Here is a 27944-nt window from a genome sequence, read left to right on the forward strand (position 1 = left end):
CTTACAACCTCTACCGCGTCCCTTCTGGGCGCTCAGCCGCATCAGCTTCTCGCACACAACTGCCTAAGCAACTCAGCTCCAAACGGCTGGCTCACTGTCACTGTCAGCTCCGTCCCGGTGATGACCCGGTCGTCAATCCCAGCCTTTGGATCCTTCCCCGGTTTTATAACACACGTGAGTCATTGCGTCAAAGCCAATCTAGCTTCACGCAGCGCCACATCTCAGCGCGAGTCAGAGTCAGACGAGTCAGAGCCGGAGTCAGAAGCGCGCCGCCGCTTCTTGGATTTCCGCGACTTCTCCTCCTCTTTATGTTTGTGTCCCTTGGATTTTGACCGCTTCTTTTTGTGCTTGCTGCTCTTGGAGCCGCCTCCTCCGCCTCCTCCGCCTCCGCCGCCTCCGGCCTCCATGGCTGTGAGGTCGTAGCCGGCGGCGCGCAGCACTGCCTCCGCCTCCCGCAGCTGTGCGCACACGGGGGTTGGGGATACGCGTTGGCCGTGACGTACGAGGAGGCACATCCGATGCAGTGCAGGCGTGGCAGACGCTGGTGGGGCTCGCAGCCAGGACCATAGCAGCATGTACTGTGCATCGGGCAACACCGCTTAGGGCCGCTGCGGCCGCCCCCTCCCCTCCCCTCAGCCCGCGTCGCCCCCGCCCCCGCGGCCACGCACCTTGCGTTCCTCCTCCTCCTTCTTGCGCTTCTTGGCGATGCGCCTCAGCGCCTTGAGCTGCTGGTCCGGCGGCAGCCCCAGCAGGAACTCCAACTCCGCCGAGCCGTCTGTGGGCGCGGGTGCGCGTGCGTGCGGATGGGTGGGAGTGGTCGATGCCCCAACCAAATTGCCCGAGGCTCAGGGGGTTGAATGCGACGAGTTGTGGCGCAGGCTGTGATGCAACAGGCCCCTGCGAAATACTATGGCATTTGCCACCGCAACGCACGCACGCCACGTGCCAACACTGTCAGCCGCACAGGCGCGCGATGGCCAGCGCGCTTCCTCCACCCAGAGGGCTGCTTCCGGGTATGGCGCCTACGTTGACCCGGGCTGGGAACCGGCTACCACCCAGGCCCCCACCCACCCTGCGCCGCCGCGTCTATCTCCACTGGGTCCTCCGTGAGCAGCTGCTGGTTGTGTGCGTCCGGCCGAATGCCGCCGAACACACCCACGTCTCGAGGCTGGGCCAGCGCGAACCTGCGGAGCGCGGAGGACACACGGAGGGATGACAGGGAAGACTGGGAGGATGCGCGGGACAGGGAGAGCGCAGGGGTCGCCAGCGGCCGTGAGTAGGACGTGGGCAAGCCGAGGTCAACGACAGCGGCAGGCCGGCAAGCCGATGCGGTGCCCTCATGCACCAGGGCTGCTAACCCCGGGGAGCCCGGCATCCCGCAATATGGCCACAAGGCTGCTGCCGCTGCCGCCTGTCCGCACACACGTGCCTCACTTGGGGTTGTTCTGCAGCGCAGTCTTGGCAGCCAGCATGGCCGCAAAGGGGTCCTCACGCAGGCGGTCCACCATAGCGGCTCGTGACGGCGCCGGGTCCGGACCCGAACCAGCCCCGGCAGCAGTAGCGGCAGGGGCGGCTGCGGCCGCGGCAGCGCCGGCGTCCCCTGCCCCCGCGGCGCCTGCGGCGCCTGCAGTAGCTGCCGACGGCCCGGGTTCCAACGCAGCCTGCTGTGCGACTTTCTGTCGATTAAAAAGGTGCGGGTGTGCGAAAACAGTTACAGCGATCGCTAGGCAAAGTCACTGCGAATAATGTAATGGATGCTAACGTGCTTGACATTGCATCCCGTGTGCATCCCGCTGGGCTCCTGATCCAGGCATGCCGGTGTACATCTTGCCCCCATTTGCCTCGTGCCTACCTTCTTCTCCATTTCCGCATCACGCGCCAGCGCCGCATCCAGCCCCGGCGGCTTCTGATACATGAACGACACGCTCTGCACCTCCCTGCAGGTATGGGGCGCGTGAGCGCATGCCGGCCGGGGCCAACGGTAAGACAGCAGCACGGCTGACCCTACAGCCCCGCAACGTGCTCTGATAGCGGCAGACGGACGGAGTACCAGCAATGGTTCCGTGCCGTCATGATGCCGGCGATGCCCACCCGCCCATATGCCCCGCCGGCGCCGCCCACCTGTACCGGCGCTGCTCGTCCGCACTGAGGTACGACAGCGTCTTGAGGTACTCCTGCTCCGCATCAAACTCCGCCTGCAGCGGGTGCACACAGGCTCTTGTGGTTGGCCGTGCGAAGCCGCACCCGGACCGAATCAGCCGCACTGCACTGCACTGCACTGCACTGCGCGCTACGCTGCCAACAGTCCCACCTGCGCCTTCTCCTTGATCTTGTCGCCCTCCACCTTGTCCTGCTCGTGCTCCCACACCTTCATGCGGTTCCTGCGCAGTCCATGCACGTGCCAACGCAGAGGTCAGCAGCTAGAGCCGCACCAGCCTCGCCGCATTAGCCTCGCCGTTGCCACCCGCACAGCACCGTTGCCAGCAACCCCAGCAAACCGGTCCGCCAGACCAGCTGCCGCGTCCCGCATCGTGGCCGGCAGCGGTGCCCGCAGGTGCCCGCTGGGCAACCACCTCTGCCATCAGGGCCGCCTCCCTTCCAGGCCAGCACACTGGCATGCCATCCCAGCCCATACGGGGCTCCCCGCGCCTAGAACTGCATCGTACGGCACGGGCCCCTCTCACTCACCTGAAGCTCATGGGGTGCCAGGGCTGCAGGCGCGGGACGCACGCATGGGGCCAGAATCGTGTCAGCACAGAGTACAATCCAAGGTTAGGATTACAGCTGGTACCCTGTACAACAAACCCTGCGGCTCGTTCGCCACGGCTGCATCTGTTGCCCGTGCAAACCGCTCAACATCCGGGCAAGAACCCCAATCGCGCATGTGCCTGTCTCTGACCTTCTGGTTCAGGAAGTTGTGGGTCCACGCCATGCCCACCCCGTTGGGGTTCTTGGGGTCATAGTCCCCCGTCTGCTTGAGCCGCTCATAGTCCGCCTTGACGCCTGCAGGGCAGCACAGGGCAAACGGCAAGGGGCGGCGGGGGTCTGATACGCGGGAGGAAAGCACAGGGTGGGCGGGTCCAGTGCGGAACTGCGGATGCTCCCCCGCAAACGCGTGCACGTCTCCTACAGAACGACAGCTATGCCCCCGGTATCCAGCAACACATTACTCAGACGGCTTCGGCGCCGAATGTGCGCGTCATGCTGGACGGCAACGGGTGACGGCGTGGGGTGGTGGACACGCTGCTGTGGAACTGCTGTGTGCACTCAGCAGCAGGCCCGGTGTTGGTCGCTCGCTCGCTCTGCAGCTTCTCTGGCCACCAAAAAATATACATACCTGCAACAGCGCCACGCGCCGGTGGGGGCTTGGGGCCTTTACCGCCCTGCGCAGCGCCCTTGCCGAAGATGTGCTCCATTTTCCGCGAGAGCTCCTTCTATATGCTAATTTAAAGTTGTTTCTACATTGAGTGAATGGCCAAGCTTCTGTGACATGAACCTTCTTCGCGTGGAGCAAGCTTCTAAATCGTAACTTTGTGTAGTCGCTGCTGCAGAACGGTGCCTGAACTTCTCAAAGTAACCTTTCAGGTGACGATGTGTATACAATTGTGGACTTCAGCGCCAAAGCTTTGACTCGCTCGTGATCATGGGAACGCACACGAACCGTGCCACCGTGCTGCATCATAGGGGGCTGCCGTGCAGGCCTAGACACCACACCCGCGCAGGTGCGCACAGATGAGGCGGCGGGCTGGCAGGCCTAGGGCACCGCGAGTGCCGGTATGCAATCAAGCAACACACAACTCTGCATTCCCATGTTACATGTACACGCCAACAGATTCTACCTGGCAGCATGCTGGAGAAGGAAACGTGGGGCCCGCCCATTTCAGCCCATTCTCACCCAGGCTGCACGGGCAGTCCCTCACAGCGCACCGCCTTGTCGCAATTTCCCCAACTATCGTACTCCATCAGCCAACTCTCCACCGGGACGACGGGAGCCGCGGGACCCCGACATGCCCCCTAACATTGTGCAACTTCCCGCACGCATTTGTATGGACTAGTTTGCAGCTAGCTAGCTACTGGACGCCTGCCACCGTAAGCACTAGGCAACCCGGGCCCAGGAGCATCCAGTAGCAGCGCCACCACCTCTCAGTCGTGGCCGTAGCGCACGTGGCCGCCGGGCTCACCGCGTGAGGCCATCTGCATATGGGCGCCACACGGCAGGGGCGCAGGCGGCGAGGTACACTTAGCCGAAAATGAGGTTTATGGGGCCCGCGCACTGGTACGGTACTGGCTGGGCATGACAATGGCTTGATGCACAAGAAAACCGGCTTGCTGTTAGAGCGGCGACTCGCCGCATCCTAACATCCTTCCATCCCAACAACCGACCGAGTGGCCGACCGAGAGCCCGTCCACTGCCCTATAGCTCCCTAGGCCCCGCCCCACCATGCTGTGTGTGGTGGCGGCGTCGCCCTGGCCCGCGGGGCCGCCGCCGGGGTGGTTACGGTCGTAGCGGTTGTGCCGCTCCTTGTCGTACTGCATCATTTTGATCTGCAAGGGGTCGGGAGGGGGCGGCGGGCTGTCAACAGCACATACATAGCTGCTCTATTCGTGGCGGAGAAGGGTGGAGTTGACCGATGGCGACTCGGCAGGCATAAGGGACGGGCGTACGGGTAAGCCCCACCCCAGTCACACGCGCACGCACACGCACACGCACACAAGCACATGCACCTCACCTCCTCCTTCTTGTCCTGCAGGGCGCACCACGCACCACAACCACAACGCCGTGCGCCCCGTTGGGGGTGCAGCCATCAGGGGGAGGGCGGGGCGAGCTGTCAGAATTATAAGTCCATTACAATTTACAAGCCCCAACACCTCAGGTCAATGCAGGAACATCATAACCAACCTGGGGGCAACCAGGTCCAGCTTCCTCCACAGGCTCCGCCCTCCACACACCCCACCCCACCCCACCTTGAGCTCCTGTTTAGTCATGCGGTAGGTCTCCCCCTGTGCGGCCTCGTGGTGCGCATGGTGCGGCTCATGTCCGACAACATCACTGCGGTCGGCGAACTCGGGCGGGGCCTGTCGAGCGGGGCGAGCGACCGAGACTCGGTAAGCACAGGGACAGGGGGCGTGCGTGCCTTAGTGACGATATGGACGACCCATGGGGTACCTGCGCTGCGGGGCGCGCCGGCGCACCGTTCCCGCCTTCTCCTCCAACACCTCTGGCCTGCAATTTCACCAGTTCACAGGCGTCACTGCGTGTCGCTTCACTCACCGTCATGTCCTCGCTCTGCTGAATCGCTTCCACCATCTCAGGCGGCGGCTTGAGCTCCTTCTGCAGCGGGGCAACGGCCGGGAAAGAAGCGCCAAGGTCACCCATGCGTATGTGAGGCGGCGCCGAACCGCGAATACATTCTCTAGGCGAAAATGACGTCGGCAGCGACAGGGCCCAGCAGAGCGGTCGGGGCCTGGCTGCAGCCCGCGCTTCAGATGCTCACCATTCTCGCGTGCGGCCTCTGAAGACTAGGTACTTGTGCGTGATGTAAGTGATTCCGCCTGCTTACAATAAGTGTGCGCTTGACGGCGTGTTGGAAGCTGTGTAGGCCGGCCCTTTCTTCCTCTGGGGCCGGCACCCCTGCCAGATCCGGCGATCCCGGCACGACCCTTCGTGCCCGGATTCGTCATCGGCGCTGCCAAGGGCCATTCGCTGGCACCTACCATGCAACACATTTATTACTGCCCATTGTTGAGGAATACACACGTGCGGCAATCCTGAGCGACAAACTGTACTTGAAAATTCAAAGGTCGTTCGCGCCTTCTGGGAAGTAGGTGACGAACTGCCCCTGCGTATCAAAGTACTTGAAGCAAATGCCTGCCGAGGCTTCTGAGCCGGCTCCTGCGTCTGTCAGCTCGGAGGAGCTGGAGCTGGCCGTGGCCAACTTGAAGGAGGGCAAGAGCCTAATTGACGATGACCCGGAGAAGGCTGTGGAGCTGCTATGCTCGGTCGTGAGGACGTATGAGAAGAAATATGGCAGCGAGGGCATCGAGTGCGCGGATGTGTACCTGTACTATGGAATTGCGCTCTATGAGGTGGCGCGCAACGCCACCGATGCGCTGGGCACCACCAAGACGACGGTAGACAAGAAGGAGCAGGCGGAGGGTGCAGGCCCGTCGACCAGCGCAGGCGCGGGCGGCTCCGCTGCGGAGTTCAAAGCCGAGCAGCCCGCGGCGGAGGCGGCGCAAGCCGATGACCAGAAGGAGGGCGAGGGCAAGGACGACGAGGAGGGCGGCGAGGAGGGCGGCGAGGGCGAGGAGGGTGCAGCGGGTGACGGCGAGGGCGAGGGTGGCGAGGGCGAGGAAGCGGAGGGCACGCCCACAGACGACATGAAGCTGGCTTGGGAGATGATCGAGCTGTCGCGCATCATCTACGACCGCAACTCGCCCGAGCAGCACCACAGCAAGCTGGCCGAGGTGCACAAGTCGCTCGGAGATATCAAGTCGGAGGAGGAGCGCTTCGAGGAGGCGGGTGAGAGTGACTGGCTGGCTGGCTTGGCGGGTGGTGGCTGGGGAGGGTGGGTGGGCGCCGGGGCTGAGGGGCGTGCGGGGCTCAGCGGGGCCCAGGCGAGGTGGGTCGACTGAGGCCGGGTGGGCGATCAGGAGCGTTTTCGGTGCAGGCGGTGCTCAAGGCCTGCGCCAATCCGGATTGCCCCGTGTGACGGCCGTCCCATCGTTATACTGCACCCATACTATTCTCCGCGCACTTATGCCCCTCCCTCTCCCCCTGATGCCCCCTTCCCCCTGATGCCGCCTCCCGCTCTGCCATGCAGCCGAGTGCTACCGGCAGTCCATCGCGCACCTCAAGGCCATGCAGCCGCCCAGCAAGCGGCGCATCGCCGAGGTGCAGTACAAGCTGTCGCTGTCGCTCACCTTCATGGAGCAGCCGGACCAGGCGCTGGCGCAGACGGAGGAGGCCATCGGCTCGCTGGAGGTGCGGGGCTGGGCGGCAGAGGGGCTTTGGGGGGCGGGTCACATCTGGGCTGTCGCTGGGGCTGGCGAGCTAGGCGCGTGCGGGTGGCTGGAAGGAGGGAGAGGGGTTACGAGAAGTCGGGGTGCTGGACATCATGCGCCTTTCAGGCAGGGGCTTTCGTGAAGGGGGCCTAACGCCGGTCACTCACGTCGTCCCGCGCTGCATATCCCACACAGGCCGCGGCCGGCGAGATTGAGGAGAAGCTTGCGGCGCTGCCCACGGACGGCAGCGGCGGCGAGGAGGCGGAGGAGGAGGGCCGGCGGCTGCAGGAGACCGCGGACGACCTGCGGGCGGTCATGACGGAGCTGACCCACAACTGCGAGGGGCTGCGCGACACCATCAAGCACAACAACTCACTCAAGGAGGCGCTCAGGTGGGGCCAGCGGGTCGGGTGGGCGGAGGCTGACGGGGGCCAGAGTGCAGTTGTGGCCGGGAGCGGGGGGGCTGTGCTACATTCGCATGGGCCTGCGCGGAGCGATTGTGGGCAGAGGGGCTGCGCTACTTATGGCGTGGGTCCGGCGTTGCAGGCGACACTCTGGCAGACCTGGCTGTCGCCCGTAGGTGCTCCTGCTTTCACAGCACGTTCAGACGGTAACCCGCTTCACCTGTGCGACCTGTGTGTCCCGGTTTCCCGCGCAGGCAAGCGTTCATCAAGGCGAATGGCGGTGCCGCTGCCCTGGCGGGCGCCGCCGGCGGCTCCTCTGGCTCCTTCGCGGCGCCGACCAACGCAGCCGCCGCCGCCGCCACCGTGTCTCTGGGTGTGGTGGGGCGGGGTACCAAGCGCATCACCCTCCAGCCCGCGGCCGCGCCGGCGCAGGGCCAGCCTGCGGACGGTGCCGCGGCCGGCGGCTCTGCCGCGCCGCCGCCCAAGCGCACCCTTGCCGACCTTACGGTGGTCCAGCCGCCCCTACCCTCCAACAGCCCCGGACTGGCCGCCAGCGGGCAGGGCGCGTCGGTTGTGGGCGCCACGGCGGCGGGGACGGCCGACGGGCAAGCGCAGGCCCAGGAGCCGGCGAAGCGGGCGCGGCTAGAGGAGGCGGCGGCAGCGCCCTCGGAGGCGCCGAGCTCAGATGCGGCGAAGTGAGAGAGGTTGGGTGTACTTCGTTAGGCGTGTGTGGTGGTGATGACGGGCGTGGGCGAGCCTGCAGGCGGGTTTCTGATGGCCTGGGACAGTGCCGGTGCTGCTTGCAGGCGGCAGGTGGTGGGGTTGGTGCTTAACTTGCAGTTCAGCTAGTGAGCCACCGGTGAGTGAGTGAACTGAAGGCTGAGTTTGGAATGCGGACATTATGAATACAGTACGTTGTGCAGCCAGATCTGCAACATGAGCAAGCGATGCATGTAGGACTCAGCCGTACACGCACGCGTACTCTGATGCTGCTTCAGCCAAATGCTGGCAGTATGATAGCGAGTTTGGAGTGAGCGAGCAGCTGGCAAAGACATGCGTCTAGTTTACAAGCGTGCACGTGCACACATGGTGCCATGCGGGGTCCACTCAGGGGCGTCCGGTGCTGTAACCATGATATACCTGCTGCACCTGTTGCAATCTGCTCCAGGCGGCCCTGCCACTGAGGTGTGCACCACCAAGCCGGAACCGTAGCCAAAAGACTTGACAGCCACCTCGCCCGCAGCCCGGCGCTGTCGGGAAACTCGCCTTCCTCCACAACCCTATACATGCCCGCCACAGTACGCAACACTACCGCGCGCAGCCCTACCTGCGTGAACTCATGTCAACGCCATTCCTGTCCTCCTTGTCCTCTTCACCGCACTCATCGCCGTAGCCCTTCACATCTACACCTCCGCTGCCGCCGCCGCGGCCAGCGCTTCCGCTGCCTCTGCCGCCGGCCTTTTACCAGGCGCCCACGGCCCACTTGGTGGGGTTGGAGAACATCTTGTAGTCCCAGCGCATGTCCAGCGCGAAGGGCTCGGAGATGCTGACGCCACCGGCAGTGGTGACCTTGGCCACCTGGAACTTGTTGATGGACACCTTGTCGCGGTAGTAGCACACCTGTAGACACAGCGGCGGGATGGGATGAGGGCAAAGGCGCAAATGGCGGCAACGGCTGAGATTGCGTGCGTGAGGGGGAGAGGGGGAGGTGACAGCAGTGCGATGGAGACGCACAATGGGAGCCTGGCGGAAGTGTGGTGATGTGGACGCCCGCCGTCAAAACGTCCGCATCCGTCATCCGTGCAGCCCACCACACTGCACAGCGTGCATAGCGCCCTTGCCACCGTTCTAACCCGCCCGTCCTCCCGTGTAGCCGCGCTCTTTCCCACAGCAGCCCTGCAACCTTCTGCCGCGCCGCCGCCGCCCTCCCCGCCTCACGCGCCCCTGCCTGTGCCGGCTGCCACTCCTCCTCTTCCAACCTCCGTCCCCCCACCGCCCTTACCCCCCTGCCCTTCTCCCGCCGCGCCCCATGCTGCTGCCTGCTCCTCACCCGCATGGCGTCGTACAGCAGGTTGAGCGCCTCCTCCTCGCTCATGTCATCCCGCTGCCGCTCGCGGAACAGCGGCCGCGCCAGCTGGTTGGCGAAGCCGGTGGTGACGTGGCTGTCGGTGTAGTGCGTGCCGATCATGCCCACCATGCCCAGGAACTGGCTGCCGTCCGGCTGCACGCCGCCCACCACCAGCGAGTTCCACAGCGGGTCCATCTTGTTTCGCCGGTTGTACATGACGCGGCACAGGTAGCTGTACACCTGCTGCGGCGTCAGCTGTATCCCGTCGTCAATGCGGTAGTCGTCGGTGGTCAGCTCGTCCAGCAGGTTGGAGATGTGCTGGAAGTCGCTGATCTCGCCGCCCGCCGCCACCACGCACTTGTCGTTCACGCGGTACAGGCGCTGCGTGCTCTTGTAGCGCTTGGTGCTGCCGTAGGCGCCCAGTGTGTCGCAGCCCAGCAGCACGCCGTCCTTGTACTTGACGGCAAGCACGGACGTGCCCGTCACGTAGGGGTACTTGGTGTGCTGGCGGGGGTCGTTCAGCGAGCTGGGGTCCACGGCGCAGGGCGCGGCGCCGCTGAGCGGCAGGTGTGCGCCAGGCTGCGGGGGCCGGTCCAGCACCGCGGAGGTGGCCACCGCGAGCTCCGGGCCGGCCACGCCCGGGCCTAGCGCCTTGGAGTGACTCGTTGGCCGTGGCAGCATGGCTCCTGCTGCTGCTTTCTGGCTAGGAAGGACGACTACGGAAGTGAAGCGACAGAAATTGGCGCAAAGGCGAAAGATCTGCTTGAGGGTTGTGTTTGGTCTTGAGCTAGGTCAGCACAAATATATGCAGGCTGGTTTGCAGCATATATGTATATAATGGAAGTGACCAGGTCTTGCTGGCTTCTGGGGAAAGCATGGGCCAGAGGGGCATGCCGTGAGGGCAAACACATTCTGCACCGGCATGCTCCAGCACGCGATCATATTTGTCTTTCTAACGTTTATTTGAACCCTACATCTTAGCAACAACGTGTCCCTGCTTCGTGTAGACACAACAAGCCCGCGAACATTTGGCCAAACTGCCTGCACGGTTCTGGCGCTGCCCAACACGTTCAATACGTTGCACAAAAAGCTCTACCGGCTCCAGCTAGCCGGGCTAGGGCACTGTAGACAGCGGAACCCAGCATGCTCAGTCCTTGAGCACTGCATATGTCCTATTTATTGGAGGTTCCATCCACCGGACGAGTAGCTACAGCATACATGGCTTACCGGTGCGTGGCATTAGCTTGCAACCCCGCTGAGTTACGAGTCCAGAGCAGCGACCAACTTCTGTTTCCTGTGCTCGCTCCCTTTCCAGCAGTCCTGCCCCCGCGCGCCCGCCCGGCCAAACACGCGTATGGGAGGACCTGCGCAAGGAGGTGCGGGGTGTGGGCGTGGGTCTCGGTCTCGTTTCGCGGATGCACAACATCAGTATCGCTGCCACTGCAGGCACGCCGGCTAGAAGGCGAGCTCGATGTGAAACTCGCGGCTTTCACCAAGCTGTGCTCCAGCTTTGAGGCCAGCTACAAGCTAAACACGGCAGATAACTCGCTCGGGGCAGACCAGGTGAGGGGGATACCCATCGGCACACCTGTGCGTATGGCACTCGGTGCGTTGCCCTGTGCGATGCACCCCTGCTAACAATGAACCCCATACCGTCAATGCCCCCGAATGCCCCAGCAGCTCGCCCAGACGAAAGCTGCAGAAGTCGAGGACCTGCTGCAACGGCTGTCGGACATCAACGATGAGATGGCTGCCATCGTAGGCGGCAGCACGGACTCGCGTTCCCACACGCTCGCACGCCACCGTGACATACTGCAGGAGTTCACGCAGGTGTGTGGAGCAGTATCAATTTGCCCATGAAGAGGGACCGCGCGCCCGGCTGCCCAGGGGTTGTCGCGTGCAGCCCTCCTGCAGGCAGAACCAGCGGTCCTACACCAGCATCAGCCTCGACCTCGCCACCACCATGTGTTGCGCCGAGCTTCTCCCGCGTCCGACTTCTGCGATGCCCACAAACCATGCGACGCTAACACTGGTGGTTATCGTTTCCCTGTGTGTCTGCTTTGGTGCCCGGGTCCATTCATTTTCGCCCTGCAGGAGTTCCGCAAGGTGAACTCGACGCTGGGCGCGGCGCTGGACCGCGTCAAGCTGTTGGCGGGCGCCTCGGACAGCCCGCACCTCAGCGTGAACGTGAGGCCGTGGCGCACGGGGGTGATCCGGGGCTTGAGTTGGCCTCAGCTGGCGCTGCAGGGACTGCCGGCGGGCGGGATACTGAACCGGCGGGTGGGGCACGGAGCATGAGGCTGTTGCGACGCTGCTAATGGGCGTCGCGACGTATGCCTCAGATTGGGCAACGCATGCAAGTTGGTCTTGAAGCTGCGTCTCAATCTTCCTGCTGCTTGCGTGGTTGGGGTCTGCGCAGGTCCAGAACTCGTCGGGGGCGCTGCTGCGGGAACGCGGCGCCATCCAGAACTCGGCCAACATGGTGAGCACCTGACGCGACCAGGCTGAAACTGGCTAGAGGCGGGCCGCACTCCTGCTCCGCTGCTGTGGGCTGGGGCACCACCCATCGGGTGCTGCGGTCGGGCTCGAGTGCCTGACCGCAGTAGCTTCCTGGCGCTTACCAGGTGCTGACCACACGGTGCGGCCGTGACGACTGCACCTGCGACTAAACAGCGCAACTAACCGGTGCCGGTGCGCCTGGCATCGTGCGCCCTGTGCCGCTCCACACGCAGGTGGACGACATCCTGTCCCAGGCCGCCAACGTGAGCGGCAACCTGCTGGGGCAGCGGCGCGTGTTCGAGGGCGCGCTAGACAAGCTGGTGCAGGTGGGGTCGCGCTTCCCCGTGGTGAACGGGCTGCTCAACGCCATTCGGCGGAAGAAGTCCAAGGACACGCTGGTGCTGGCGGGCGTCATCGCCGCCTGCGTGCTGTTCACCATCCTCTACGTCATGGCAAAGTAGAAGTCTGTGTCGCAAGCAGTGCACTGTTAGCGTATAGTCATAGGGGTGTGGGGGTTAAGTTCAAGGGCATGGGGCATGGGTAGTGGTGGACTTATGGCGGCGTGTGGGAGGTCGGGGTGGCCGCCGCGGGCGTGCAAGGTGCGGCAGCCGAGCGACGTGCCACAACGAGCGGGCAGGGACAGGAGATGTGCAGTGGTTAGGCGTATGAGTGACGGTGTGACGAAGTGAGGACGCAGGCGGTGTGAACTGCAGTGCGCACAGTGATGGGAAACGGGCAGGTTTAGGCGCATCGTCTTTCGGGCTAAGCAAGATGTCAACCGTAGACGACGATGCAATTGGGGCATGCGCCTAGGGAACCCCCAGTAGTGGACGCGCACTACCGCATAGTGGATTAAAAGGTTGACGAGGGTTTCCATGGACGAGTACAGTTACATGGACTAGTAGGGGTTGTATTGGGGCCCGGTACTGCTGACCAGGGCCGCAGATTAGCGCCGCTGTTAGGCGGATGTTGGCGATGCGGTGTGTCCGGCGTGAGTGACTGGCCACACAAGACGTGTGTGCAGCACTGGATTCGTGGACTTGCGGGTGGGATGGCACTGTCACCGTATGCCACTCGACCAGTCGACAGACACCCAGCGCCTGTGGCCAAGCGAATCGTGGCAGCGCGCGGGCCTCAGCCATAGGTGCTGCACCAGGGAGCAATCTGGTACCTGCGCCCCTCCCCAGCTATTGGATTACTCGCTCAGAGCCCAGACCCCAGAATCTAACATTTGACAAAGTTGGCTCACGTGCAGCTCATCCGGCGTCCGCTTCACTGTACAAAGTGTTCCGGCCGCATCAGCACGGTTACAGCCCGACCTAGGCCGCATGCACGCCCCCGTTCTGCTCGGTCTGACAGGACTGGATGCAGATTAATTTGCCGTGAATGCTGAGGTGCATGAAGAAAGGGAGGCAGCATGGCATCCACTTAGTTACCTCTGTGACCGTTTCTCCGAACTCCAATGCCGGTGGTGTCCTGTCGGCACCACCCCTCCGTCCACATACCATGTTATGTCCTCCCAAACCACGCATGTCACCCCCAACAAACAACTTTACCATCCCCGTAAGTCAGGTAACGCCAGGTTCCCTAGCACTAGCGCCTCAACACGGCAATGCCTTGGTGCAGCCTGGTGCAGCTCACACTGCATGAAGCCCGAATGTCGAATTTAGGTATCCGAAAACAATAGGATACTATTGAATGGCCGCCATGCGACGCAAGAGCAAGCAAAAAGCTGACACGTGCCAGAGGCAGCGCGCCTCCGTCCAAGGCTACACACGAGTGGGATATGGATTGAATGCCACTGCCCGGCATGGCTGTGCCAATGCATTTGACCGGGAAACTAATGCCCGCCGTCACGCTCACAGCCGCCTCCCGCACACACGCCGTCCCACGGTCACATCCTTTCCTACTACCACAGTGAGCTCCACAATATCACCGGCCAAGTCGACAACTGGACATTTGCATGTTCCTTTGCTGTCGCCGCCCCACCCCAGTTGCGCGTCACCCACCTGCTCAGTGCCTGCCTGCCTGAAACCTATTCAAGCCGTGCTAAGACTACGCCCCCCGGTGCTCGGCCGCTTTGACCGTCCCTCAGTATCAGCCACCACCACCAGCGCCCCATCGCGCCCTCAGCACCCCACCGCGCAGTCAGCGAGCCCCAACCGCAGTCGCCTCTTACTGCCGCCCGCCGTTGCTGCCCCTGGCCGCCGCCAGGCCAGCCGGCGACAGCACGCCCACGCCCATGCCGCCCAGGGTGAAGCTATTGCCGGTGGTGATGATGGCGGGCGGCATGGGGCCGAACTTGTTGCCGATGGGGTTGTTGTGCACGCGCGGCGAGTCGTAGCCGGACGAGCCCTGCACGGCCATGGGGCTGCTGCCAAACACGCTGTGCGACATGACCGTGTCGTCGCGCTTGATGCCTGGTGTGAACGAGGCCGAGCGCAGGAAACAGAAATGGCAGAGAGCGTTAGCACACAAACAATTTCGAGGCATACGCTGTTGTAGCGTCTCCCCCAAACGCGCCCCAAGCGTTCCAGCCCCGCCACAACGCGGTTCCTCTCAAGCCCTTTCCTCGCCCGCCTTCGCCGCCTTCAGCCCCCGGCCTACCCGCGCCCATGTCGTCCACGGAGATGATCTTGACGCAGAAGTCGTCGTGGATGCGCTGCACGCACACCACGTGGTCGTGCGGCTTGACCAGCTTGACGCGGCCCGCCATGGCCACCGCCTCCTGCAGCAGCTGGTCGCCGCTGGGCGAGGGCGCGGCCAGCACCGGCAGCAGCGCGCGACTGATGAGGCACTGGCGCGCGCTGGACCTGCGCGGGGGGCGAGGAGGCGCGCACGGAAGGAAGGTGTGAGCATCACACGGGGACAGACTGAAGCGCCACGCTAATAAAGCGCCACGCTCCTGCGCTGCGTGCGTGCCTGGCGAGCTGCTCAGCACTCGTCCCACCGCTGACCGTCCGGTACAGACGGTGGCGCCTCCACACCATTCCACACCCTTCCACACCACGCTACACGCCCCAGCAGCCCAGCAGCCACCCTCCCGCCACCAGCGCCGGCCACCCACCCACCTGCCCTCCAGCTTCCACTTGAGCTGGTCAGACACCAGGTGCGGCACCACCAGCGTCAGGATGGGCATGGGCGGCCGGTACTTGGCCACCAGCTGCGCCGTCTTGCCGGTGTGCGTGTACACCACAATCAGGCTGGCGCCCACGCGGTCGGCGGCGCGCACGGCGGAGGAGGCGATGGACTCCAGCTTGGAGATGTAGGGCGCGCGCTGGTAGGCGCTGGTAGCGGCGGCGCTGCGGCCCAGGCCCAGGCCCGCCAGGGAGCCGGCGGAGGCCACCTGCAGGGATGCCGAAGGGGGGGGACTTACATTCATGCTTGAGAAGATGCGGAGTTGGGGGCGGGGTAGGGCAGCAGGGCGTCAGCGTCGGCTGCACGAAGCCTAGGGCCTAGTGCGGTTGCGGAGTGTGGCGCCAAGAGTCTGTGTCGGGGTGTCAGTGCCTCCGGCGCCAGCATGCGGTAGCAGGCAAGGCCGCGTTCACTGCGCAGCGCTGCAGAGCAACCGCACGTGGGGCGGGCCGCCCATCCGCCCGCGCGGCGCCCACCTGCGAGAAGCGCGCCATGGTCTTGGCGGCCACGCCCAGGCTGGGCAGCGGGTGGTGCGCGCCCGCGCTGGTGACGCTGTTCCAGCTGTCGTCGCGGCGCACGCCGGCCAGCGGGCCGCGAGCTTGGTGGAGCGGCGGGGCGGCCGCCTTGTTGCCGTTGGCGGGCGCCGGTCCCTCGGTGTCGGTGGCGCCGCCGGGCGTGGCGTTTTCTTCCTCGCTCTCGCCGGGCACGGTGTTGCCGTCCGCGCCGGTCATCTCGCCCACGTCAATGGCCACCTGTGTGCAGGGGCGTGGGGGCGCAATGAGCACGGTGTACCCGGCTGGACCCGTCCCGTCCCTCGCGCATCCCGCCATCCCACCTGTCCCCACCACCTGCAACGCACAGCCCCCGCGCCATCCTGTGCCACTCCGTTGTCAAGCATAGGCCACGCTCTCCTCCTCGCTCTATTGCATTAAGTCTGGCTTAATTCGTGCTGGTATCTACAACCCCCGCCTCGCTCCCGCAGCTTCCCTAGCCCCCACCTCCATGAGGTGCTCGTAGTGGTAGTGGTGGTCAAACACCTTCTCCGCGGCGCGGCTGATGTTGCAGATGGTGGTCACGGTGGACACCGGGTAGCGCCCGCGCAGCGTCTCCGCGCCCAGCAGGATGCCGTCGACGCCGTCCAGCACGGCGTTGGCCACGTCCGTGGCCTCGGCGCGCGTGGGGCGCGGCGTGTTGATCATGGTGTCCACCACGCGCGTCAGCAGCACGGGCTTGCCCACCAGGTTGCAGGCCTGGGGCGGGGGTGGGGGAGGTGGTGGCGGCGGCGCCCGGGGTTAAGACAACGCGTGGGGCAATTTGCTGTGTTCGTGGGCGCCTGCCGGCGATCGCCCGGGCCATACCCGGGCTCTCACCACCCCGCGCCCCGTAGCCTCCGAATGCCGCCACGCCCTCTTCGCATGCCCGCTCCCCACCCTGCAGGCTGACTGCTGCTGCTAGCTGGCCAGCCAACCGCCCGGCGTCACGCACCTGCACCAGGGTCTTCTGCACCAGCGCCATCTTCTCGGGCACGCAGTCCAGGCCCAGGTTGCCGCGGCTGATGATGATGCCGTCCGCCTCGTTCAGGATGCCCTGCAGGCGCATGGCCGGAGCGCACCGCGGACACAAACTTGCTTCAGGCCCCGACCATGTTACACCATGCCCCCCTGACGCGTGCCTGCGCTCAGCTACCGTGTCGCCGGGCCCCACCCGCCGCATTGGGGTCTCCGCCGTTCGCCTTCCCGGACACTAGCCAGCCAGGTTCCCGGGTGCCTCACTGCGCTTGACGCACTCCACTGCAACAACTTGGATCGTGTGTTCTATCGCCCCGCGCACCTGGAAGTTGAGCAGCGACTGGCGGCTCTCCAGCTTGGCCAGGATCTTGGTGTTGGACATGCCGATGGAGTCCAGGAAGCTGCAAGGAGGTGAGTAAGCAAGCAAACGATGGCCAGTCAGCGAGTGATAGAGGGGCAGGGGCGGGCGTTAGCATGGTTGGGCATAGCCACTTCAGTGTGCAGGCAAAGAGGTGTAGGCATCACGGCCGCCTGCTGCATGGTGACCCAGCCCTCCCCCACGCACGCACCGGCGCGCCTCTCGCACGTCCTCCGCCGCGCGGGTGTACGACAGCGACAGGAAGTCGATCTGCGGCAGCAGTGGCGAAAACGTGCATGGGCACATGGTGTGTGAGTCAGCAACGATCGCCACCGTCACATGGGCAAATCCTCCGCCAGGAGTCACGGTCCTCAAGGGCGGGCCACCCCGCCCCACCCCTTCTCGCCACGCCCCGCATGCCGCCCACCTCGAAGTCCTGCGCCAGGATGTGCAGGCACTCCTTGTCGTAGTCGGACAGCAGCGGCAGGTCGTTCTGCACGTTGGCCAGCCCCTCCACGGAGCGCTCCGCGTGGAACACCGTCAGCAGGCCGTCCAGCACCGCGTCGTTCTTGGCGATGCAGTACACGTCGTCGCCTGGGCGGGACAAGTCAGGGGCAGGGGCAGAGGCAGGGGGCAGGGGAAGGTAAGAGGCAGCGGCGGGGAAGGGCAGGGGGGGATGGCGAGGTGAGTGGGCCGAGGACCGCACCGCATAGCCCCATATCCGCAGCAGGGAAGAGTGTTACCAACTGCATCGCAGCCCTTGTCCCCCCTTGCCTGCTGCTGCCTGCCGCTCCCACTACCGCCGCCGTGCCGCTACAGCTGTAACGCCACCAGCAGCCCCCGGCCGGCTCTCCTAGTTCCTCCCCGCCTGCCACCCCACCCAGCCAGGCCTCCGTCTTCCAACACTTCGCTTCGTAACCCCTTGGTTTGGCTAAGTTTGGGCTGACAGTGGGCTGACAGGTCCCTCCCTCCACCCCCCCCTCCCTCCCTCCCTCCCTCCCTCCCTCCCTCCCTCCCTCCCTCCCTCTCCCTCCCTCCCTCCCTCCCTCTCCCTCCCTGCCCGCCCCTGCTGCGCCCACGCACCCTGCACGTCCATGACCTCCAGGTACAGCGAGGCGCTGTCTGCGCCGCACACCAGGTAGCGGCCGATGTAGATGGTGTCGCCCTTGACCGCCATCTCCGTGAACTTGCTGTAAGTGATGGGCAGCACGTTGCTGCTGGCGTCCACGTCCGTGCGCGTGGTGATGATCACCTGGGGGGTGCGCAGGCGGGTGGGCAGGTGAGCGGGCGCGTGGGTGAGCAGGTGGAGGCAGGTGGATAGGCGGGCGGAGCATCGAAGGCCGCGGGATGGAGGTAGGTCCACCGCATGCGGGCGTTACACTGCTGCTCCCCACCCGTCGCAGCCATCCTAGGTCTCGATTGACATGGGTTTGATAAACACTACTGGCAAAGCGTGGGCTCCAGCTTCATCCCGCTTCGGCCCCCAAGACTCCAGCTCCAGCGTGTGTCCACCTGGCCCCCGGACTCGCCACCCAGCCGGCCTACATGCGGGCTGCACACGCACGTGCCCGGCCACCCCACCCCCACCCCCTCCGGCCCTCGCGCGCCCACCTGCTGTCCAGCCGTGACGGCGAAGGACTCCTCGTGGATGGGCCAGCCGTCCTCGCCAATCTTCACCTGCAACACCGCAGCCGCGACAGTAGCGAGACATGCGACATCAGCGTGTGCAGCAAGGTGCGGATGCTGGGAAGCGGGGCTATCGCAGCACAAAGTAACCCCACCCCTCTGGCGCTGGGTCCAGCCTGCCCCTCTCTCCATTTCCCCTCCACGCTCTTCCCACCTCCACTCTCCCCGTTCGCCTCGCCTCCCCTGCCTGCCGCCCCGCCGCCGGGCCCGCCGCCCGCCCACGGCACCCGCCCCGCACCTGGCGGCGGATCATGAGCTCGCGGCCCAGCGTGTCCACCATGGTGCAACACAGGCGGCGGCTCTTGCGCATGGCCTGCTGCAGATTGGCAAGCGACTTGCGGTGGAACTCCAGCGGGCCCCACGTCAGGTCCACGCGGCAGCCCACCACGCCCGCGTCCAGCATCTCGCACATCGTGTCCACCTCCTGACAGCTGGGGCCCACCGTACACACCACCTTCGTGCCTGCAAGGCGGCGTGGGTGGGATTTGTGGGTGGGCTGGTTGAGTGCGGGGCGGGCGTTCGCCAGGTGGGCGTTGTCACCCCGCTCTGCGGTTGAGCGGCCGACCCAACCCGCGCCGACGCTGCAGATCCCAGCTGCCCACATGCTGGGCTTCACATCACGCCCCGCCTCGGTTGTCTGAGCTTGCTCGCAGGGCTCGGGGACGCGCAATCAACCATCAACCCCAGACTCCGACTCCCAGACTCCATACCTGTAAATGCTCCATCCTCCTCTGGCACCAGAATGGACGTCAGGTCCAGGTTCTTGAAAAAATGAGTCTTAGCCTTCATCTTTGCTCTGCACGTGCCCAGCGCGCTTTGCAAAGTCGTCAGGCGTTCCAGCACATCATATTCATGTGTTTCTATGCAAAGGGGCGACACGCGCAGCTATGCAAGCTCGCCGTCACCGGTGCAAACCCCGGTCGTCGCGCTCCGTGCTTGTGTGTTCCGGGGATGTGTGCCATGGCCCCACGGTATGACCAAGAAACATAATTGACCCAGGTGCCAGGGTATGCAAGTCCGCAAGTGACGATTGCTCTCGCCAGGCTCGACCAACAACGGCTATGCTCACCGCTTGAGTGAATCAGAGGTCCCACTGTCAATATTACGAGTCACTGAACGTCTAAGCAAGACGGCGACGTCACAGCGGCAGTGCAAAAAGGTTTCGATGACCCTAACCAGCAGCAACGACTGCTATGGCTATGGCTAAGTGCCTGAGTTAGGGCCTAAGAATAATTATGCTGATGGCTGGCAAGTGCCAAGTTGAGGAGTGGGCTTATGACGAGTGGGATTTTGATAATGTCAAACCCCCATGCACAAATGATGAGTCCGGGAGGAGTCCTGCCTCAGTCGGGCTTTGTTCCTCTGTTCTGGCGCAATCCAAGTTACTCTACACACCCAACGAGTACAGGCTAGTGACAAGTCGTCCTCAGGTTCCTGGCACCTAGCATAGCTTGGTATAGAGGACCCCCTGCAGACAGTGCCCGGGCAGTATGCAGCCGGGGCCAACGCAGCAGCTTGACTCCGACCGGACGGTGTCATAAAGCTGGCATGTAGACATGACGGCTATGCTGCTGGCACTGTTCGTGCTGGCTGTAGCTCTAATGGTGCCGCAGCTCCCGGCTGTGGCACTGGGTGAGGCGCCTGCATCGGCTCCCGTCCGGGCTGTGCAATCCAAGCGGCAAGAGGACGTGGCGGCAGATGAACTCGTGGCGTGGATCCTGGAATCAGGGGGCAAGGTGGGTGCAGCTCTCTTGCATAGTGGTAGCGGTCCCGGGTTCATTTGTGTCACGTGAACATGGTGGCCCAACGGCCGCGCAATCCTGGCTGGCAACCTGGGCGGCAGGCCTCAAGCTGTGTGCGAACGCCACGACTTTTCAAGCCCGCGGGCGAGTAACCTAAGCCGGTAAGCGTTTGCTCCCGCCTCCCCCTGACAACCACCTCGTGCTGCCCAGGCGAATGTGGAGGTGCGGCGGAACGCGGCGGGCGTGCGCGGCCTGTACGCCACCCGGCGCATCGAGGCGGGGCAGGACATATACAGCGTGCCCCTCTCCTGCATCCTCAACGCGGGGGACATGCAGGCGAGACCAGCCGCGGTGGCTTGGGCGCATACCGCTTCAATGTTGCGCCTGTCTAGGTGGCCATGCAGGGCTGGCAAGGGGAATAAGCCTTCCACTCCCCCTCCTCCCTTATGGCACGTCGTGACCTACTGGTGTGGCTCGCGCATGCCCCAACGCCCACCCCGCAGGACTTCAGCCTGCCGACGCTGGCGCTGCTTCGCGAGATGCACACGCCCTGCTCGCGCTTCTCCGCCTACGTCCGCGCCATGCCGCCACCCGAGCACCAGCTCAACGGCTGCAACCTGCCGCTCAGCTACGTGCCGCTGCTGCAGAGCAGCTACTGGGTGCGTGGGGTCGCCTGGGTGTGTGCATCTGTTATCGGGCGGGATCCACGCGCTTTTTGTGAGCGTGTGAGCACGTGACGTGTTAAGCAGCGTGTGCAGGGCAGACGCACCACGCGTGTCACTGTCCCTCCCCCAGAAACCTTGGCCGCCCTCCCAGGCCTGCTCCTCCCTACGTCTCTCCATTCGCCCCCGGGACTGGTTTCGGCCAACCCGCTCCTGCCCCCTGCCGCGCCCCGCGCCTCCCCCCCGCCGCCGCAGGAGGACCAGGTGCTGACGTGGCGCTCGCTGCTGACGCGGCTGCTGGGCGGTGAGCTAAACGACTCAGCGGCGGTGCTGCTGCCGGAGGCGGTGGGGCGCGCCGCAGACAACATGACTCTGCTGGAGCTGCAGTACGCCTGCTCGCTGGTGCGCGCGCCCGTGCTGTGCGGGTGGGAGCAGTGGTGGGGTATGGCTGGATAGCAGTGCCTCCACCACGCTTCCCCGCTCCAGGGAGCTCCTGGTGTGGGCGTGGTGCCTGTGCTTTCTTGTTCGGCTGGAAGCAGTATTACGACTATGCTTTCGAGCACACATTGTCCTCCTGGTTTGGCGGCTGTGCCCCCAGGCGTCGTCTCGATACATCACCGGTGAGCCCCGCCAGAGAATGCTGCTGGTGCCGCTGTTTGACATGGTGCGTGCGGTGCGCGTGTGCGCGGTATACCGTACACGTACAAATGGACACAACGGACAGCGCGTGTGCACGTGTTGAAGGGAAACAGGGTGCGTGTGCGTGCGTGCGCGTGTGATGGCATTCATGGTGTTGGTCGCAGGCTCGCCTGTACCAGCGAAGAGGGGGCCCTGACACGACCCCCTGAGCTGCCTGCAGGCAAACCACCGGCCCGGCTGCCCCCACGCGGTGCGGTCGTTTGAGCGGCCCGACCCCTCCTTCCGCCTGGTGGCAGGGGAGCGCATCCGCAAGGGCGAGGAGGTGCGGCTCACGGCAGTGCGTGGAGGGCGCTGTCGCCTTGTGCCCTTGCGCGCGTGTGTATGCAAACCTAGCGACTACTTACGCTGCTTGGCTAATTACGCTGGTGTGTTCAGGTGTGCTACAGCTACGGCGATATGGCTGATGACGTGGCGCTGGTACACTACGGCATCCTGGCGGGCGGCAGCCACACCCACCCGGTAATGCCACCATCATGGGCCAATCTTTAGGCGGTGAGAGGCTGAGGGTAGGGCTTGACCATAAAGAGGCCCGTGGTGTCATGTCAGTGTGCCTGAACGCTCCCAGCTGTCTGCCGCTGGTCCTCCTAGCTTCTTACAGCTCGTGCCGTGCCGCCACCCCCACATGCGCTCACCCCGCAGCCCCGGCTCCTGATGGTGGACCACCACCTGTTCGATCCCGAGGCCGGCAGCAACCTGGTGCCGCCCGTGCCCTTTGAACCCGCCACCGAGAAGGAGGTGCGTGCACGAGAACAGCGCGCATGCTTGCGTGCATGATAACATCGTGTGCGTGCGTGCGTGCGCGCGTCTGGGCAACAGCGTGCATGGCGTGCCCGCTCGCCTATTGCCGTGTGCACCTGCATTACCCGGAAGAGGCGTCCCTTCGCCACCGGCTCCACACCACGGTGACGATCGCTCCACGCCAGACCTCCCAACCTCCGCGCCCTTCCTGCAGCGGCGCCGCGAGCTGAAGCGGCTCCGGGCTCGGCTGGCGGACCTGCGGGAGCTGGACCGCCGGGCGGCGGCGCTGCCGGCCCCACAGCCTGAGCCGGGCTATGAACGCGCGCTGAAGCTGATGCTGCGGCTGCAGGTCATTCGGCGTGAGGCGCTGGAGGCAGAGATTGGGAGGCTGGGCGCGCTGGGGAAGGCTGCAAAGATGGGCAAGGGCGGGGCGCAGGAGGAGCTGTAACCGAAGGAGCCGCGCTTGTCACTTTGTGTGAGCCAGCTGCAAGCGTAGTCGGTAGATGGATGCTTGGGCGGTTAGGTGGTCAACCACTGCGTCCTGCATCCACCGCGTGTTATGTACTACGTGTGGGTGCTGGCATCTGCGTGTTATGCGGTAGGTAGGCCGCAGGCGCGAAGCCGCTCTGATCAGCAGGGGCCACACGCCCACACCGCGTGGACAGGTCTAATGGTGCATGACGATATTATACATGGTACTAAGCGCGACAGTCTCTGGGTAATGTAGGAGGACCCAACATTCCTCATGATATCTCCAAGAGGACGACCTTGGATGACACCTAAGGGTGCCTTTGGACCAGCTGTCTACAGCCTACAGGTAGCGGACAGCGACGGGCACGGAAGGCGCTTGCAAGGGGTAGAATTTCACATTCTAGCCCGGTGCAGCCACAGGTGCAGCCAGAGGTGCATGGCGGCCAGGCCGTGCCCTGCCGTGCCCCACCCCTGGCATGTCATGTGTTCATTATGTAAAACTGCGCTCATCAACAGCACCTACCAGCTTGATAGGCCCTGCCTTGACGTTGAGCACGCGCCACCGTGGTGCCAGTTCGCTCGTGTTCGCTGGCACTGGGCCCATGTGTCACCGTGTCAAGCGTGTTGATGTGACTAGGTTTGGCAAGCTTGTAAACTGTCCCTATCGCAGGAACACTAAATCCAATACGTCACATGCGCTACCGAAAGACCGGGAGACACGCTGAGCTGGTCGAACCTGCCCGAATGCAAACCTGTCGTTTCCAATTTACTACCTTTTGATTTTAAATTAACCAAGATATTGTAGGAACTGGGACGCCTTCGTGATTCGCTTCTCCGAGTGAAGGGTTTGGGCCTTGTCGCGAGTCTTGCGGAGCGACGCGTTGACGTCTTGCGGGGCTTTACTGCGCACTCGCGGTCATGGTAAATTATGCGTCATGAAATGCACGTTGATGCGACGAGCCCAACGCCGGGGACCTGCAACTCACCCAAGTTCTCTGCGCAGGACCCGCCTCCATACGAGAGCGTGCTCCAAGACCATGGGACAAACAATTTCTTCGCACCAGCAACTGTCAACAAGGAGTTTGAGATCGAGGTGCGCGGGGAAGGCCAAGACAGGGGAACGTTGGGCGGGCGTTGGGGTCCCGTGTCGCGTGCCACGGGCACGGCCCATTAGCTAGCATACATACACCGCGCGCGCATTGATAGGATCTTCTACAGCACAGTGTCAGGTTATTGCGTGCCGCGAATACATCGCAGTGTCACGTTACCGGCAAAATCGCAGCCTGCTGATTCCCCACTGGCGCTGCCGCTGGTGTTCTCGCCCCCCAGTTGTCATAGCCGCCCCCACCCGAAGGCACCGCTGCCAGCCTTCTAGCAGCGCGGCGCTTGTATATACCTATTTGCCATTCTTGTCATTCAGCAACCAGATGCCTCCCAGCAACCAAACTGGAAGTGCTTACAAGTCCTACCTAAGGGCATTGCACCCTACCGGTATACAACAAACGCCATCGGCCGATAGGACGGGTTTAAGTTCGCAGCCTGCAGCAGCTTGGATAGCCCGCCGTGCTGCGGGAACTTTGCCCCGCATTCACACGTTCCCCTCCTGGCCCCTATTCCTAACGTCGGTGGCACAGGTGACGGACCCGGTGAAGCAGGGCGATGGAGTGGCCGCGTACGTGTCGTACAAGGTGCGCACCAAGACCACGCACCCCAGCTACGCAGCGCCCTTCAATGAGGTCATCCGCCGCTTCCGCGACTTCGCCTGGCTGCACGACAAGCTGGTAGAAAAGAACAAGGTGGGGGCTGTGTGCGGTATTTGTGCGTGTACGTGTGCAAAAATGAGCGGGACTTACAGGCAAACCTTGAGAGGAAGTAAGGAGAAGCCGGCACCGAACTAGGGGTGCAACGGTAAGGGGAACCTTGTACCAAGAGGGTATGCTCGTTACACAGCTGGCCAAGGTGGCAAAGACGACGCCCCGTCGCTGCTGCAAGCGGCTAGCGTCATTGGCCTCTTTGGACCTTCGGGTTAGCTGTAGTGGCCTTGTGCTGCACATACGCATCCCACCATATGGTACCACATCTCACTCCACCTTGCTGTGCCTGCTGCTGCCGCCGTGCGCAGGGACTGATTGTGCCGCCGCTGCCCGAGAAGAGCGCGGTGCAGAAGTACCAAATGTCCACCGACTTCATCGACCAGCGGCGGAGAGCGCTGCAGGTAGGGCGCTGTCACTCCGGTATTGGCACGGCATGGCGGGGAGCGGGCGTTGGTGACCAGCGGTTTCAACAGGGCTTATCAGGGGCCGCAAGATCCCATACACAGCACTGGCGGTCCTGCTGTATTGGCTCTCAGCCGCCCTGTGCGAGCATTGCGGCCGGCGCGCCTTTCCCTGCACTATCAAGCGCATCTGCGACGGCCTTCACGCATCCCGTACCTGGCTGGCTGGACGCTGGTGCGGTTCTGGCCTCCTCCACACGCTGGTGTCCCCCGCGCTGTCCCGCCCCGCCTCGCCTCGCCTCGCAGGTGTTTGTGACGCGTGTGGCCTGCCACCCGGTACTCAAGGACAGCCGCGAGCTGAACACCTTCCTGCAGGTGGGTGGAAAGAAGGACAGCGATTGCGGCACAGAGTACGAGGGTGCTAGAGCGCTGATGCAACCTGTACCCACAAAGTACCAACCATCCAGGCAACATGTTCGTTTCTCCGGATGCAGGCGAACGAGGAGGCGTGGATGCTCGAGATCGCCAAGTGGCAGGCGGAGACGTCGGCGCAGCACCGACCGGTGAACGCAGCGGCGCAGTGGCTCAAGAGCCTGCAGCACAGCGCACAGAGCCTGGTGTCGGGGCGGGCGGAGGAGATCCAGGAGGACGCCGAGTACATCAAGGTGTGTACCGGGGCGGATGCGATGGGGAGTCTCCATGGAAGTGGGGCGGGCTCGTGTGGCAGGGCACAGGGGCGGCAGCGCATCAACTGGATTTGTAGCTTGAAGGGCAGAGCTGCGCAAACATATGGGACGGATACCGTCTGATACCGTCTGATTGCACAATTCGATAGCCAAGTCTGTGTACCTGAGATCAGGGTTTACGCTGGAGGAAACGTCAATGTCGTACCCCGGCGCCGCCTCCACACAGATCCGGGACTACGTCAACAGCCTGGAGGCGCACCTAAACGAGGCGCACCGGCAGGCGGGCCGCCTACTGCGCAAGGTAAAAAGACCGGATGGCGCCGCGTTCGCTGGCCACTGCCTTCCACCCTGGCTTCACGCTTTTGTTACGTCTTGAGAGCCTCGCACGCTGCCGGACTGCTTAAGCACCACGCGCACCGTACTTCCCACCGGATTATTACAGCGCGTCTTGCACTGTAATGTAACCCCGCGCACAGGAGGCAGACCTGGGGTCAGCGCTGTCGGAGTTTGCGACCGCGGCGGAGGCGCTGGGCAAGCAGGACGAGGTGGGGCCCATGCGTTCCGCCTTCGGCTGCCTGTTCAACCGCGCCGGCGAGGTGGCGGCACTGTCCAAAGCGCGGAGCGAGGCGCTCGTGAACGAGTTCGCGGCGCCGCTCAAGGAGGCGGCGCGCACCATCAAGAGCGTGCAGGTTGCCATGGGCGACCGCTCGGCAGCACTGACCGCGTACTCGCAGGTGTGCCGGGCTTAGCTCTGTGTTCTTGAGGGGGCGGGAACTCGCGAGTAACGCGCCGTGCGGCCGTGCAACAGCCGTGTAGTGCCCTAGTCTCCTAGTGCCCCGTGTCACACGTCGTTTGCAGCCTTGCCAGCCTCAACAGCCCTCACCGCACGGTCTTGCCCATACCCGCCGTGCCCCACGGCAGGCCAAGAGCGACCTGGACAGCAAGAAGGTGCGCCTGGCCAAGCTGCGCGGCACACCAGGGCTGAAGGAGGACAAGATCGCGGAGACGGAGCGCGATGTCAACGAGGCCGACCAGCGCCTGCGGAACGCCAAGCTCGGGTGCGTGCTGGCTTCCCAGTCAATCAGTCATGCAGCAGCTTGCACCCATGAGTAGCATGCCACGTCGGCGCCCGTCTGGGTGTCCTTGTTGCGTCCTTGCCGTATTGCACTTGTCAGGGCACGGTGACTGACGCTGGCCCCGCATGCGGTACCGTAACCAACGCGGGGGCGTGGGCGCTGCCACGTGCAGGTACGAGACGATCCGGGACACGATGCGCGAGGAGCTGAACCGCTTCCAGAAGGAGCGCGCCAGCGAGATGTCGGCGCTGCTGCGCGACTTCGCGCTGGCGCAGGCGGCCTACACGGCGGCGCAGGCCAAAGCCTGGGGCGAGCTGCTCGCGGACCTGCAAAACGTGCCGCAATGAAAGGCGACCAGCGTCGAGGCGTCAAGATACGGCCGCGGAGTACGGTAGCTGCGTTTGTTATGCTCTTCTGCAGGTGCTGTCTGTACGGTACGGACTGCGTGTGGCCTTCCACCGGGGCTGTATTACGCAGGCCGTGTTACGCAGGCCGCCGGGCTACCGAGAGTTGGGGTTGCGGCCCACGGTCGCCACGTTGGCGGTTTGGCACGTGCCGAAGAGGGCGGGAAGCGGGGCCGAACCATGGGCCAGCGGGGCAGACAGCAACAAACAAGCAGGTGTTGACGCGTAATTTGACCGGGATATCTAATTGGTATTATGATGAAGCTTTAGACGTGTGGAACTCAGGATTTGAGGCAGGGCCGACGGACTGGGTGCTGGCGGTTGTGTGCCTGCAAACTTCGGGTTATGCATATGGTGTTTGTTTGCGGTAACGAGATGTATCAGCCGAACTCAATTTGAAATAACCCGCATAACCCGGCGCCCTCGCTGTTTTTGGCGAGCGTCTGTTCGGCCCTTCAACGACAACATAAGTTGCTTGCATAATGTGTAAGATCTTAAGATGGCTTCACGCGACACGCTGGCAAACATACCCACAGATTTTGGGGGACTGGAATGCGATTCAAGCCAAAGCCGGGTCATTTCCCCAAC

General features: G+C 63.9%; 8 protein-coding genes across 10 annotated transcripts; 4 read left to right on the forward strand and 4 right to left on the reverse strand.

Moving 5' to 3' along the window:
* Positions 1-6: 6 nt before the first annotated feature.
* On the reverse strand, positions 7-3602 carry CHLRE_06g280700v5 (uncharacterized protein). The gene is made up of 10 exons (XM_043063255.1): positions 3338-3602; positions 2900-3003; positions 2689-2711; positions 2312-2381; positions 2122-2195; positions 1853-1937; positions 1435-1676; positions 1072-1184; positions 669-775; positions 7-458 (listed from the first exon to the last, which is right to left on the reverse strand). The coding sequence occupies exons 1-10, from the start codon at positions 3414-3416 to the stop codon at positions 222-224; spliced, it is 1134 nt and encodes a 377-aa protein (XP_042923961.1). The 5' UTR covers positions 3417-3602; the 3' UTR covers positions 7-221.
* A 198-nt stretch (positions 3603-3800) lies between these two features.
* CHLRE_06g280750v5 (uncharacterized protein) lies at positions 3801-5582 on the reverse strand. The gene is made up of 6 exons (XM_043063256.1): positions 5496-5582; positions 5273-5332; positions 4966-5076; positions 4731-4745; positions 4441-4545; positions 3801-4194 (listed from the first exon to the last, which is right to left on the reverse strand). The coding sequence occupies exons 1-6, from the start codon at positions 5496-5498 to the stop codon at positions 4144-4146; spliced, it is 345 nt and encodes a 114-aa protein (XP_042923962.1). The 5' UTR covers positions 5499-5582; the 3' UTR covers positions 3801-4143.
* A 140-nt stretch (positions 5583-5722) lies between these two features.
* On the forward strand, positions 5723-8454 carry CHLRE_06g280800v5 (uncharacterized protein). Its single transcript, XM_043063257.1, has 4 exons — positions 5723-6523; positions 6825-6985; positions 7201-7397; positions 7664-8454. The coding sequence occupies exons 1-4, from the start codon at positions 5866-5868 to the stop codon at positions 8106-8108; spliced, it is 1461 nt and encodes a 486-aa protein (XP_042923963.1). The 5' UTR covers positions 5723-5865; the 3' UTR covers positions 8109-8454.
* Positions 8455-8461: 7 nt separating this feature from the next.
* Positions 8462-10298, reverse strand: CHLRE_06g280850v5 (uncharacterized protein). The gene is made up of 2 exons (XM_001695386.2): positions 9460-10298; positions 8462-9029 (listed from the first exon to the last, which is right to left on the reverse strand). The coding sequence occupies exons 1-2, from the start codon at positions 10156-10158 to the stop codon at positions 8871-8873; spliced, it is 858 nt and encodes a 285-aa protein (XP_001695438.1). The 5' UTR covers positions 10159-10298; the 3' UTR covers positions 8462-8870.
* A 124-nt stretch (positions 10299-10422) lies between these two features.
* On the forward strand, positions 10423-13054 carry CHLRE_06g280900v5 (uncharacterized protein). 3 transcript variants are annotated; one of them, XM_001695265.2, is made up of 7 exons: positions 10423-10706; positions 10793-10853; positions 10924-11040; positions 11155-11307; positions 11572-11664; positions 11897-11959; positions 12210-13054. In XM_001695265.2, exons 1-7 carry the CDS (start codon positions 10645-10647, stop codon positions 12435-12437), a joined length of 777 nt encoding a protein of 258 aa, XP_001695317.1. In that variant the 5' UTR covers positions 10423-10644; the 3' UTR covers positions 12438-13054. The 3 variants fall into 3 exon arrangements, with proteins under 3 accessions (XP_001695317.1, XP_042923965.1, XP_042923964.1); XM_043063258.1 differs by having other exon boundaries at positions 11158-11307; XM_043063259.1 differs by having other exon boundaries at positions 10796-10853.
* A 2-nt stretch (positions 13055-13056) lies between these two features.
* CHLRE_06g280950v5 (uncharacterized protein) lies at positions 13057-19902 on the reverse strand. The gene is made up of 14 exons (XM_043063260.1): positions 19733-19902; positions 19374-19459; positions 18902-19125; positions 18589-18654; positions 18061-18229; positions 17405-17571; positions 17189-17247; positions 16942-17020; positions 16597-16698; positions 16110-16361; positions 15588-15863; positions 15048-15322; positions 14584-14789; positions 13057-14396 (listed from the first exon to the last, which is right to left on the reverse strand). Exons 2-14 carry the CDS (start codon positions 19450-19452, stop codon positions 14152-14154), a joined length of 2199 nt encoding a protein of 732 aa, XP_042923966.1. The 5' UTR covers positions 19453-19459; positions 19733-19902; the 3' UTR covers positions 13057-14151.
* Positions 19903-20062: 160 nt separating this feature from the next.
* CHLRE_06g281000v5 (uncharacterized protein) lies at positions 20063-23485 on the forward strand. The gene is made up of 9 exons (XM_043063261.1): positions 20063-20399; positions 20616-20741; positions 20909-21064; positions 21323-21469; positions 21666-21731; positions 21927-22028; positions 22142-22225; positions 22406-22501; positions 22719-23485. Exons 1-9 carry the CDS (start codon positions 20220-20222, stop codon positions 22950-22952), a joined length of 1191 nt encoding a protein of 396 aa, XP_042923967.1. The 5' UTR covers positions 20063-20219; the 3' UTR covers positions 22953-23485.
* Positions 23486-23532: 47 nt separating this feature from the next.
* On the forward strand, positions 23533-27858 carry CHLRE_06g281050v5 (uncharacterized protein). Its single transcript, XM_001695267.2, has 10 exons — positions 23533-23896; positions 23979-24068; positions 24610-24771; positions 25098-25190; positions 25497-25565; positions 25685-25855; positions 26103-26177; positions 26353-26610; positions 26798-26934; positions 27125-27858. The coding sequence occupies exons 1-10, from the start codon at positions 23894-23896 to the stop codon at positions 27297-27299; spliced, it is 1233 nt and encodes a 410-aa protein (XP_001695319.1). The 5' UTR covers positions 23533-23893; the 3' UTR covers positions 27300-27858.
* The last annotated feature ends 86 nt before the right edge of the window (positions 27859-27944 follow it).

This window comes from Chlamydomonas reinhardtii, chromosome 6, assembly GCF_000002595.2.
Source record: "Chlamydomonas reinhardtii strain CC-503 cw92 mt+ chromosome 6, whole genome shotgun sequence".
NCBI lineage: Eukaryota > Viridiplantae > Chlorophyta > Chlorophyceae > Chlamydomonadales > Chlamydomonadaceae > Chlamydomonas > Chlamydomonas reinhardtii.